The 13679-nt window shown below is 39.9% G+C and overlaps 1 protein-coding gene across 12 annotated transcripts in view; it reads right to left on the reverse strand.

Moving 5' to 3' along the window:
* Positions 1-13679, reverse strand: part of SRGAP2 (SLIT-ROBO Rho GTPase activating protein 2) — a 254501-nt gene that overhangs the window by 113324 nt on the left and 127498 nt on the right. For all 12 annotated transcript variants that reach the window (XM_003822926.6, XM_008976531.5, XM_063599687.1 and 9 more), the window contains one exon: positions 8276-8438. In XM_003822926.6, coding sequence (XP_003822974.1) covers positions 8276-8438 — 163 coding nt within the window. The remainder of the gene's footprint in view (positions 1-8275; positions 8439-13679) is intronic.

Genomic DNA, 13679 nt, shown 5'->3' on the forward strand with positions numbered 1-13679 from the left:
CAACCTTTGGAAAACCATTCTTTTCCTCCATTCATTCAATCCACAGCACTTACCAGGGACATTCAACTATACCAGCATTGTGGGTCACCACTTCTCCTCTTCTTATTTATGACCATCACACCACCCAAAATGCCTTCTCACAGTTTCATCATCCACTCTTCTCACACATGCCAAACAGCTGGACTCAAGAAACGCCATAGGAAATCCTATCTCAGTCCAAACGGATACCAAACAGATAGGTAACATGCACTGCTTTTAGTTTTAAATCTCATTTATCCTTTTTAACTACCAGATTCATTTCCTTAGTGCCAAAAGAAATCTGACTGTTGTGACTGATTCACTAATGGCAAAAGGACATGTTTAACATCTCCAAGGCCCTGGAGAAAAGTATTAACTGAGCCTCTTACATTCCTTCCTCAGCACTCTTCTTGCATTCCCCACTTCCTGCAGTGTGAAGGAAGCCAGATTCACCCTTTGTCACCAGATTTATTTATCTGAAGCTAACTTCACCCTTCATCACCCTCCAAGAATAAAGTAGGAAACCACAATGGGTTGCCTAGAGAAACTAGCCTAGATGCTTTAACACTGTCTGTTGCAGAGGCAAACATGGCTCACATACAGATAGACAGGATCTTAGGGCATCAGATATTCTCTGTGCTCTGCAGTTTCCCCAAGATAGAAAACAGTGCAGCAGTGATTCTCAGCCCTAGCTGTAGGCAACAATCACCCAGGCCCTACTCCAGAGATTCTGACTAAATCGTGCTGGGGTAGGGTCTTGGCATGGGTATTTTTTAAATTAGATCAACTTTATTGAGGCATAATTTACATAATAAAATGTACACATTTTAAGTGTATAATATGATAAAGTCTGTCTAATGTACCACCATGGTCAAGATTATGTAACATTATAAAAATGTTATAAAGCATTGTTTAAAATGTTATATAATGTAGGCTATAAAAACCCTACAAACTCCCTTGTGTCCCTTAGCAGTCAATCCTTCATCCCCATCCTGGCCCCAAGGCAATCAATGATCTATTCTCTATCACTATAGATCAGATTTGTTTTTTCTAAAATTTTATAGAAACAGAATCATACGGAATGTACTCATTGTGCTTGGCTTCTTTTTATCAACATAATGTTTTTTGAGCTCATTTATATTGTATCAGCATTTCCCTTCTTATTGCTGAGTAGTATTGATATATGGATACACTACAATATGTTTTTCCATTCATCTGTTGATGGACATTTGGGTTGTTTCCAGTTTGGGCTATTATGAATAAAGTACCTAAGGCAGCTGTAACAAATTACTGCAAACATGGTGGCTTAAAACAACATACATTTGTTCTCTTAGAGTTCTGGAGGTCAGAACTCCAAAACCAATTTCACTGGGCTGAAACCAGTGAGTCAGCAGGGCGGCTTCTGCTCCGGAGGCTCTCAGGAAGAATCCGTTTCCTTGCCTTTTCCAGCATCTAGAGCTGTATTCACTGGCTCATGGCCACTTCCTCTGTATTCAAAGCCAGTGGCATAGCATCCTCTTTCTATGACTCTGTTTCCCTCTGCTTCTATCACATGACCTTCCTCTCTTTTATCTGTAATCTCCTTCTTATGAGGACACTTGTGATTGCATTTACAGCCCACCCAGCTAATTAAGCATAATATCCCCATCACAAGATCCTTAAATTAGTCATATCTGCAAAGTATTACATGCATAAGGTAACATTCACAGGTTCCAAAGGTTAGAATATGGACCTCTTTTTTTTTTTTTTCTTTTTTTTTGAGGGAGGCATTACTCAGCCTATCACAAAAGCTTTATGAATATTCAGGTGCAAGTCTTTGTTTAGACATATGCTTTTATTTCTCTTGGGTAGATGCCTATAAATACCTGGAATTACTGGGTCATATGACAAGTACAAATTTAATGTCATAAGAAACTGCCACTATTTTCCAAAGTGGTTGTACCACTTTCACACTCTCACTAGCAACATATGAGGGTTCTGGCCAACTTCCTTAACACTTGGTATTGCCAGATGTTTTAATTTTAACCATCCTAGTGAATGTATGGTATATCTTCTTACAGTTTTAACTTGCGTTTCCATCACGAGTGATGATATTGAGCATATTTTCATGTGTTGATTAGCCATTTGTATATTTTTATTAGTGAAATGTTTATTAAAACCTGTTTCCATTTTTAAAAATTTGGGTAGTTTGTCTTATTACTGAGTTCTCAGAGTTCTTTATTCTATAATCTGATATAAGTCCATGTCAGATACATATCACAAATATTTTCTCCCAGTCTGCGTCTTGTCTTTCATTTTGAAAATAAAGTCTTTCTAGGAACAAAAGTCCAAGACTTGATGAAGTCTGACTTATCCTTTATAAAATTTTATGGTTCATGCTTTTTATATTCTAAGAAACCTTTGTTTATTCAAGGTCACAAGGATTTTTTTAAAACTCCCCAAGTAACTTTCATGCCCAGGCAAAGTTGAAAGCTACTGGTCTATAGGGAATCTGACTTGGCTTTTTCAATTTAACCTAAATTTTTGCCATAGAAACTTAAGAGTCCTAACAGCAAAACAGGAGTACAGTTCACTGCAGTGCTGTAAAAACAAGGATGCAACTGAGCCTTAGCACTGTCTGAACTGACCAGCTTCCAAGCTTAAGTGTGAGCAGCTGTGAAGGGCTAGAAACAGTGATTTGAGAAAGCAAAGTCAGAGGTACTTTTAGTGTGTTCCAGCTAACCAAAAAGAGAAAACAGGATTATCCTCTCTCCTGTAGGAAAAAGCACACCCAAGTTTATTTCAGTTTAAACTAAGCAAGTGGGAAAAATTATTTCTGTTCTTGGTGGGCTTCTTTAGAACATGCCCCTCATGGAGACCACAGGGAGATGGGAGTCAAACTTGGCAGTTTTTGCCCATGGTTTTTGAAGCCACCGCATTAAACAAATGAAGGTGGCAGCAATAATATTTGCCCAAACCCTGGTTCCAACAGAGGTTAGACAGACTGAGCTTTCATTACATGAAAGGAGATGTCAGGAGCACCAAACGGGCTCAATTTTCCCTCTCGTCCTAGACAAAGTCAGTCTGTTTTTAAGCTGTGAACAGGAGGCTACTTTCTCCAGATGTTATATTTAGCTAAAGGAATCTCCAACATGGCTTCATGCAAAATGTAAAATATGTCCCAGCAGACATTACCACAAACCAGAGGGCTAGTAAGGAGCCTCCCCCCTTAAGGGGGTTCAATAGCATAGAGGGGCCAATTGTGCAGCCACCCTGACATCCCTAAATTAGCTAAATTAGCTGTGAGCCAGATTTGGGGCCAATTCTCACATTTAATGAGTCCTTGTTTCCCTCTTACAGGGGGCAGAGATATTTTGCCCCTGGGGAGTGTAAACATGCTGCCCTATTTCATTCCCAACTTCCAGCTGCTTGCCCCAACCCCAGGTAGGAAAAACAATCCAATGTTGATGTTCAACATCTCCATACCCTTTGAAGGTTTATGTGCAAAAGAAAAATTAGGTTAATTCTATAACTAAGTGAAATATCTGAATTCAATGAAACAGAAAATCCAGGATTTTCTCTTCTCTGTACAACATACTTAGAGAATCCTAATACAGTATGTAGATGAAAACGTTGGATTCTAGAGCCAGGTAACTGGAGTTAAACGCTAGCTTCATTTCATTTTTCTTAATCTCTCTCTCCCTTCTTTTTTTTTGAGACGAAGTCTTGCTCTGTTGCCTAGACTGAAGTGCAACAGCATGATCTCTGCTCACTGCAACCTCCACTTCCCGGGTTCAAGAGATTCTCCTGCTTCAATCTCTTGAGTAGCTGGGATTACAGGCACTGGCCATCTTGCCTGGCTAATTTTTGTGTTTTTGTAGAGACGGGGTTTCACCATGTTGGCCAAGCTGGTCTTGAACTCCTGACCTCAGGTGATCTGCCCACCTTGGCCTCCCAAAGCGCTGCGATTACAGGCGTGAGCCACCGCTCCCAGCCCTCTGTTTTGTTTTTTGTTTTTTGTTTTTGTTTTGTTTTTAAACAGACAGGGTCTGGCTCTGTTACTCAGGCTAGAGTACAGTGGCATGATTATAGATCACTGCAGCCTCAAATTTCTGGGCTCAAGTGATCCTTCCTGTCTCAGCCTCCTGGGTAGCTAGGCCTACAGGTGTGTACCATCATGCCTAGCTAATTTTTTTTAAGTGGGGGAGGGAGGTAGAGACAGAGTCTTGCTATGTTGCCCAGGCTGGTCTTGAATTCCTTGCTTCAAGCGATCCTCCCACCTCAACCTCCCAAAGGGCTGGGATTACAGGCTTGAGCCACTGTGCCTGGCCTGCTTAATCTCTTTAAGCCATAGTTTCTTCCTTCATAAAACAGCGATGATGACAATAGTAACTACTTTATAAAATTATGGTAAGGATTAAAGGAGATAATACATATAAAGTGCTTAACACAATACCTGGCACATAGAGGTTCAAAATATAATGACTCCTATTATCATAATTTTTGCAGTGAATCATTAAGTTTTATAGATTAAAAAAAGATTTTTAAAAATGTTGACTTTTGCTAGTGACAAACAGACTCAAATTCACATAAAGCACAGGTGTGTACAGCCATACCACAAATTAAGGTATCTTTTCTAAGTCTATGTCCCCAGAGAAATGGGTCCTTTTGCCACTGGAACCAAATTTACTGGTAAAACATATCTATTTTATGTATTTGGATCCCAATTTGGCATTTCTTCATTGCTGACATTGTAGATATCAGCACCTGAAATAATGCTTCATTCTTCAAGAAATCTGGTCTTCATTTGCTTAAGCTAGCCCTCTCCACACCTATATCCACTTTTGTTTGTCCTTATCTGTGGGATTACAATTTACCTATCACAATTTAACAAAGGTAACCTAACAACCAGAAGGAAGCCCCCAGTGTAGGATCCCCTTATCGTCACAGAACTGTGGTATCCTGAATTTGGAAGGCACCATGGAGATCGCATAGACCACACTCTTTTTTTAAAGTTTAGGGAACTGAGGCACAGAAAGAAGTCATTGTCCAAGGTCTCAGAGTTAAGAGCAGAGCTAGGCCCAAGAGAAAGGGTCACTTGGAAAAGGCATCTCCTCTGATAGCACAAAGCAAATCCCCGGGAAGATTCATGTAACTACAGAATGGCTGAGGACATTCCTTAGGACTGTTATCTGATACTATATCTTAACCAGTAGGATTCTAATTCATGTGCAACGACACTCTAAACAAAAGGTTAAAAAACTGGGGTGTGGTATGAAGAATGTTTCTTTGCCCATTACTAGAAAGCAGAGAGGCTCTTTACCCAGCCAAAAGAGAATGAATCAATTTTTTTTTTTAGGAGTCAGGGTCTCTCTCTGTTGCCCAGGCTGGAGTGCAGTGGCATGATTACAGCTCACTGCATCCTCAAACTATCAGGGTCTCTGTTGCCCAGGCTGGAGTGCAGTGGCATGATTACAGCTCACTGCATCCTCAAACTATCAGGGTCTCGTTCTGTTGCCCAGGCTGGAGTGCAGTGGCATGATCACGGCTCACTGCATCCTCAAACACCTGGGCTCATGCAATATTCCCACCTCAGCATCCCAAGTAGCTGTGGCTACAGGCACAGGCCACCATGCTCAGCTAACTTTTAAAATTTTTTTAGAGACAAGGTCTTGTTATGTTGCCCAGGTTGTTCTTGAACTTCTGGCCTCAAGCATTTTCCCACCTTGACCTCCTGAGTTGTTGGGATTACAGGAATGATCCATGGTGCTTGGCTCAATCTATTTTTATGATCTGCCAACCAGCTCCTAATTTAAGAGTTTTCTGCCTACATGGGAATGCCCCAAGGGAGGGAGAAAAGAGATTATTCACCCTGTGGGATAGTAATCATTGGCCATTCAACAACCCTGGGCATGTCTCTAATCAACTACAATTTAATTGATCCAAAGTTACAAAGATCAAGAGAAATTCCTATGATCTGCAACTATACACAACAGTATGAATAAATCTCACAAACATAATATTGAAAGAAACCAAACAAAAAAGAGTACATACTGTGCAATTCTATTTATATAAAGTATGAAACCAAGCAAAGCTAATCTCTGCTGTTAAAAGTCAAGACAGTTGTTATCCTTGGGGATTTAGGGTGGGGAGATGACTAGAAGGGAATATGAGGGGGCTTCTAGGGTACAGAAATGTTCTGTTTCTTGATCTGGGTGCTGGTTACACAGGTGTGAATTCAGTTTGTGAAAATGCATATAGCTATTAAATTATGATAGGCATACTTTTCTTCAGTGAAATGTAATATATAAACAGTCCTATGAGAAATAAGTTCTTCCTCACGCTCTAGCATAGTAATACACGGCTTAAGGAAGTCAACCCTGAGCCCATGGCTAGGAATATCATTCACAGACGAATTTTCTTCATGGATGTCATATGCCCCACACCTTGTATACATGCCATGTACCTACCTTTGGTGAAATATGCATAGGGCACTTGAAGAGCCAGGAACACTCGTGACTTTGCTATCTGGCTGCCTTCAGTATAAGCATCTCTGAGATCTGGAGAGGCTATTAAATTATCTAGCCTGGTTTTTCTCTAACCTTCTAAGACTTGGTAAAAAGGGAGCTGAGAGACTGGGTGCAGTCTAGCTAGGTGAACAGATCTTATAAAAGTTGTTTTCTCAGATGAACAAAGAAAACGGAGGAGGAAACTATCAGTCAAGCCCTTTCCTTCTTGAGATAGTCTAAGTGGCTGTCAAGGTCACAGAGACGAGCTGTCAAAATTTCACCTAAATAGGTTTTAATTTTAGTCACACACATGCATCACCAAGTATTGCAGAATAATTCAAATTAATGACAACCAAGCTGAAGCTGATGCTGGAAACCATGGAGGAGATGGTGAGAAGTACCCTCACTCCAAAATGAGGTGTGGCCCCAACCACAGCACAGCCGGGCTACTAATAATAGCCAGTGAGCTCTGGGAGGAGTTATCTTTCTCTGCCTTCTTTTCGTCGTCAGATGATTGTACCCTCAATATTCTGTCTCTAAGACACAGGGAAAGCACCTTCACGGATGCAATTAGGTAGATGGAAGATTCCAAATCAGTTATTTGATCAGGCTGGTAATTACAGAAAAAAAATGGGGTATTAATTCCAGATCTAGTGAAAACTGGAAAAATTCCTGAGAACCGGAAAGCTGATCAAGAGCTTTGACTGTATCGACTACAATCCTGTTTACCAGTCTTTTCTCTCATACTTTCAAATTTTAATAATGGATTTTGTCACCTGGAAACTGATGAATTCTAAATAGCCCTCTATAATCTTTTTCTACCTATAACTTTTAGGAAGATTATTTGCCTTCTGGAAAGTCTTCCGGGGATGTCAATGCTTGAATGGTAGACATGGCATATCATATACAATGGTTGGGGCCTTCACCGCTGTCTGTAACCCAACCTCATGAATAAATGATTCCACTTTGAGCTCAAGCTGAGACAGCTTAGAAAAGAGCTTCCTGGATTTTCAAGAGGCTAGTTCCATCATTGACAGGTAAGGTGAATTGGCTCCTTAAGATTATCATGATTATTTTGAGTTTTCCTTTGTCAAATTGTTCAACCTATACCCAAGGAAGTACGATAACAATTGAGTTCCGAAAGCATTCAGAGACCCAAAGACAAAGACATACCACGATAAGAATAACCACACTTTTGAGTCTACCTTGGCCAAGATAAGACCCTGGGAAGAAAACTAAACTAAAAACATAAACGTGTATGAGTTTGCTAAATGAACTAGAATAGGAAAACATAAAATGACAGTGTTGGCCCCTTAAGCTCAACAGCTTCACAAATCACTTTAAGAAAACGTCCCAAAACACAGTTTTTGTTAATAGATGCAGATTATGAATTATAGTACCAGTCCTGGGTTTATACCTTGCAAATGGTTCCTTTCCCAAGGCTACTATTAATTCAGCTCAGAAAGGAAGAAAGGAATGCCAATTCAAATATTTTTTTTCTCCGCAAGTATGTGGTAGGGAATGACAAGTGGAAAGCCTATGAAGTGGGCCAATAAGATATTCTTTCTTTTATTTTTTCTTTCCAACTTTTATTTTAGGTTCAAGGGGGGTATATGTGCAAGTTTGTTACATGGGTAAATTGCATGTCATGTTGGTCTGGTGTACAGATAATTTTGTCACCCAGGTAATCAACATAATATCTAATAGGATTTTAAAAATTGTGTCATTGCTCCACCCAAGAACCTCTGTGACTAGAAATATCTCTGTACCTTTTTAAAGAGTCTTCCTGAGTCCTCGCTGACTTGTACAAATCGAGGAATGATATTATTCAGGTAGATGTCACTCAGGGTGGTATGGTCCCTGCTTTCCCGCTTCACCTGGTTTAAGAGGAGATTCCAGCAGTTGACTGGAGAGAGAACATTCTGATCCTTCCTGTGAAGAAACATCAAGGAAAAGAAGTCATTATTGATACGCAGCCAGGGCAACATCTACAACTATAGTCTGTGTCCTAAAATCACAGCAATCAAAGCCAATCCAGAAATAAAGATATTTTTCCTGAAGCTCACCTCTCTAGTTTTCTCCTTTTCTAAAAACTCAGTGGAGAAAAAAGGAGAAAATAAGGACAAGAAGGAGAGGGAGGGAAGAGGGGATGTACAAGGAGAAACAGGATTATCTGTTAGGCACCTACTATGTTCTAAGAACTTGGTGAATGCTTTATACGTATTATCTCATCTCATCTAAGCTCTATCATTTCATTTTAAGGAAAGAACTACCATTATCCCCCTTCTACTGATTAGAAAACTGAAGCTCAGAGAGGTTGTCACTTGTCTACAGCGAGTAAGACTAACACAACAAGTAAGAGGGCGCCAGGGACTAGAACAACAGTTCTGCATTGTCTAGCTAGACCAGGTCTAAGGTGATTCTGAAGTCCATCATTTTAGCCACTAAGTAAGTCATTTGGTTTGTCTCTAGGGTTAGAAACCAAAGTTAGAGATTTTGTCTAGAGACAAAAATCACTACAGCACTACAAAATCCCCACAAATGTATCCATTGTAGGATTTAATAAAGGCAAATTTGGAGACATATGCCATTAAAATGTTACTGAAAACTCTGGAGTTCCACAGAACACATCTAAGGAAGTTTTGATTTCATTTATTGAGCCATGATCTCATGTCCCATACAATCAAGAACACAAACCATACCTGAACATATGTGTTCCTAAAATGTCTACAGCTTGAATGGAGCAATAAAGTGCTAAACCAAGGTGCTCATTCCCTTTTTTTTTTTGAGACAAAGTCTCACTCTGTCACCCAGGCTGGAGTACAGTGGCACAATCTTGGCTCACTGCAACCTCCACCTCCCGGGTTCAAGAGATTCTCCTGCCTCAGCCTCCCTAGTAGCTGGGATTATAGGCACCTGCCACCACGCCCAGCTAACTTTTGTATTTTTAGTAGAGATGGGTTTTCACCATGTTGACCATGCTGATCTTGAACTCCCGACCTCAAGTGATCCACCCACCTTGGCCTCCCAAAGTGCTGGGATTACAGGAGTGAGCCACCGCGCCCGGCCCTAGATGCTCATTTCTAATGAAAACATTGTGATCCAAAAGAATTATTGATTACCAACTCAGCATTAACTTAAGCAACAGAAAGTTCTACATTTGGAAGTTGGATTTCTTTAAGGAGAGAAACAAAAGTAGGAATAATTTGCAGTACTATTTATCAAGGGATACTGTACACATATCTGGGCCCTTTATACATGTTGTTTGACTTAAACCCCACAACTACCTGATGAGGTGGGTGTTATTAACCACATTTGGCAGATGAGGAAAAGTAGACTAAAAATTTTTAAACACTTTGCCCAAGGTCATATAGCTAAAAAGTGGCAATTCCAGAATTCAAACCAAGCCTATAACTGCAAAGCGAGTACTCTCATTCACTGCAAATAATAACTATCTGTTTCTTTCCCCCTTTCCTCTCTTCCCCCCTCCAGTCAGACTCGAACTACAAAGAAAGTGAGTTGAGAGTAGCTTGGTTATTGAGTCAGTACTGCCTCCATTCAGCACTAAAGGCCAGGCACTTGTGATTTGTAAAGCGTGAAGTTCAACTTAGAAGGCTTTTCCAATTCTATAGTAGTAACTATTAACAAATAATCATGCCATACTTACTTGGACTTCAGAACACATCAGACAAATCAAATATCTGTCTAACCCAAACCAATAAGTTACTTCAAACCAATTAATATTAGAGTCCAAATTGAAACTGTTCTAAACCTGTATCCGGGTACCACCCACCCCCTGCCCCAGGCATCACTCTTCTGTAGCCAAAATCACTAACTCTTAAGCGTGCCAATCACTGTGACAACACTTACCTTTTTAGGGAAACTGAAAGATTTCTATGGAAATCAAAAATATACCAGCTGAGAGGAAGAGAGACACATAATTAATTTATTCCTTTCAAAATGTTTAGTATCTGGGGAAAAAAAAGTGAACTGGAAACAATCCTAAATTCAAAATGGTAAGATATTTGAACACATGCATTCCATAGCATCTGATGTTTCCATTGCAAGAAAACTTTCAAAATGATTCCAATTAGATTTCAGTTACAAAATTCTAAATAACCTAATTTACATTTTAATCAAGTGGTGTCTCTCGGCAAGATACCCATGTCCTCAGTAAGCATGCTTTTTAAAGGGGCAGATCTCATGAGACTTTACATTGACAATTGCTTTCAACCTATTTCTTAAGGGAGAACATGGATTGGGGGGGTCTATACTGGTTCTTTCCCTATAGCACTTTACATACACACAAATGATGCCACAATTCAATTCCACAAATGTACACACATTTGTATCTTAAATGAACAAGGCATGGTGTTAGGTGCTTTAGTGGTTATAAAAGTGCAAATGCTGCAATAGAGTAAGAGAGACAAAGAAAGACCTATAGTAAAGTAGAACTTTAATGGCGGTACAAACAAAAGGCCAGCTAGCTCAGAAAGGTAGACCGCAGATCAAAAGAGGAAGCAGAGGAGGCAAAATCAACCTAACACCATGGGAAAGGATGCAGAGCACATATCCCCAGGGTGTCCTCAAAAGAAAAGATGACTGAACAAAGATGGGTCAATAAACAGGATGGCTGGAAGTAGAAATCTTTTAAAATAAAATGCCTTATCACTTAATGCTAATAAGTTTTATTAAGAACTTGTAAGGTGTGGCTCACGCCTGCAATCCCAGCACTTTGGGAGGCCAAGGCAGGTGGATCACTTGAGACCAAGAGTTCAAGACCAGCCTGGCCAGCATGGCAAAACCCCATCTCTACTAAAAATACAAAATTACCTCGGTGTGGATGGTGCACACCTGTAATCCCAGCTACTTGGGAGGCTGAGGCAGGAGAATCACTTGAACCCCGGAGGCAGAGGTTGCAGTGAGCTGAGATCATGCCACTGCACTCCAGCCTGGGTGAGAGCAAGACTCCATCTCAAAACAAAAGAAAAAAAAGAAAAAAGAACTTGCAAGGTGCTATAAGTACTTTTACCACATGTATTTATTTCCATCCTTACAGGATTTTGTGCGATAGTTACAGTATTCGTATTGGTTTCAGTGAGCAGGAGCTTTTAAACTGTGTTCTGAGATACTCTGGAATTAGCAGAAAATCACATTTCAATTTGAAAAACGGTGACACATCCATTCAAATGAGCAACCCTCACTGACATGAGCAAGAGACCCAGGACCCAGTTTCCCTGCATTAGATACCACCGCAATGTCTCGAAGGCTGCTAGCATTGTTTTATGTAAACCCTGGAAGAAAGAATCACCGTATGCCTTGGAACTTCTGAACAATATACTATTGATTAGAATACATGTAGCTTTGCATAGGTTTATTTTTTCATTCAAGCCTGTGTGTGCCTCCTCCAATAAAGCTGTACAGGTGAGCCTATAACTTGACACACAGCAGCAAGGTTCAATCACATGCCATAGAAGGCTCAAGGGCCTAGGCTGGGTTCATGTTAGACCGTGGTTGGGTAGCGAAAATCAACATGCTTAATATCATACCATCTCATTATCAGTTGTTGCGATGCCTATTATACATGTTGGGGCTTATCCAATTAATATTTATGAAGGGGAATAGCTGCTAGGTGATGATAGTGACTCAACTTTAAAACAAAAAAATCTTCTTTTTTCCATCTAAATCAATTTAAAGCTCAAGATTACAGTAACTTATCTATGCTAATCAGAATTTTCTTGATATTGGACTACCTAAACCAAAACCAGATGCTGAAATGAATATAAAACTATAACTGATTCATAATCCTGATCTCAATATTTTTAGTTCATGAAAACAGCCTCATTGTTCTCATTGACTGACAGTATAATAAGTACTCTATAAATTTGTACTTTAAAAGCAGATTTACACCAATAAAAATACTGCTTTGATCTGTTTCATATATTGAGGCTCTATGCAAGATTTTTATTTTAAAAAAGGAGTCTATGCTTAAAAAACCAGCACTAGATCCTGTTGTCTGTTTCTTCTAGGAGTTCTCAGCCTCTCCTACTATTAATGCAGCTTTTCACACAATATTTCTGGTCCTTTGAGTCTGTAAGCTTTCTCAGACATATTCTTCCTTTCAACTGAGGTGTTTTAATTAATTCATTTATTTATTTTTGGGTAGTGGTAGAGCAAGTAAGGTAGAGAGAAAGTGGGAGGAGGGGATCACAAATATACAGACAATTTTCCCAGCCAACACGAACAAAGATGAAACACACTTCAGGCTGGAAAATAAGCAAGGCAACGAGACGTGATTTCATAGGGAGCATATTAAGGCTCTGCTAGAGTGGTTTCCTGCTCCAGAAGCTTTGCAGCCTCATTTTATTTGGGACCGCTGAAGCCAAGGGAACTTCGTTTGGTTAGCAGATTGAAATTTGTCTTTATATCTTTTCCATCTATCATTTGTTTGCACAGTCTCTTTACTTTCCCCACCCCCAGAGCCTTAGGTTGTATAATACTTGGGCCTTTAAAGGAAAGGGTCTGCATCCCTTAGGAATGTGCTGAGCAGCTGCAAACCTCCTCAAACACTAATCCCTAAAAAGCAGACAAAATACCTAGGAGTATTTTTCTTACTTAAAATGTTTTTCAGGAGGAAGATCAAGAAAACATCATACTGTACTTGAGAGGGAATGACTCTAGAGTCGAAAGGAGACCCGGAAAGTCACATGCTGCCTGTACATCTGCAGAAGACATTATCACTGTAAATGCACTGAAAGAGATAAACCTGCATAGCTGAATCATTAGCTTCGAAGACATTAGCCCAGCTTTTCTCCCTCAACTTGGACTATTTATGGACGTTCAACAAACTTAGCAACAAGCGCTTAAAGGGATTTCTCTAAAATATCCATGGTGAAGAGCCAAGTCCATAAAGGTTCAAGTTGGCCTCTCTATTATGGTTCTTTTCCATATCACCTCTGTTTGGTTTTTATCATCTCATCTATAAAATGGACACGTGCCCTATTGGTATACATCTCACTCCTCAAAGATCTTCAAAGTATGGCTGTAAAATCCTGGAAGCCCTCCTGACCTAAGGTGCCATTTAATTAATAATTGCTACATTCATGGCTGTGCAGATGGAATGCATGGCATGAGGCTGGCATTGCTGGAATATAGCTTGAGCTTCTGCATTGC

This window comes from Pan paniscus, chromosome 1 (assembly GCF_029289425.2).
Source record: "Pan paniscus chromosome 1, NHGRI_mPanPan1-v2.0_pri, whole genome shotgun sequence".
Lineage (NCBI taxonomy): Eukaryota > Metazoa > Chordata > Mammalia > Primates > Hominidae > Pan > Pan paniscus.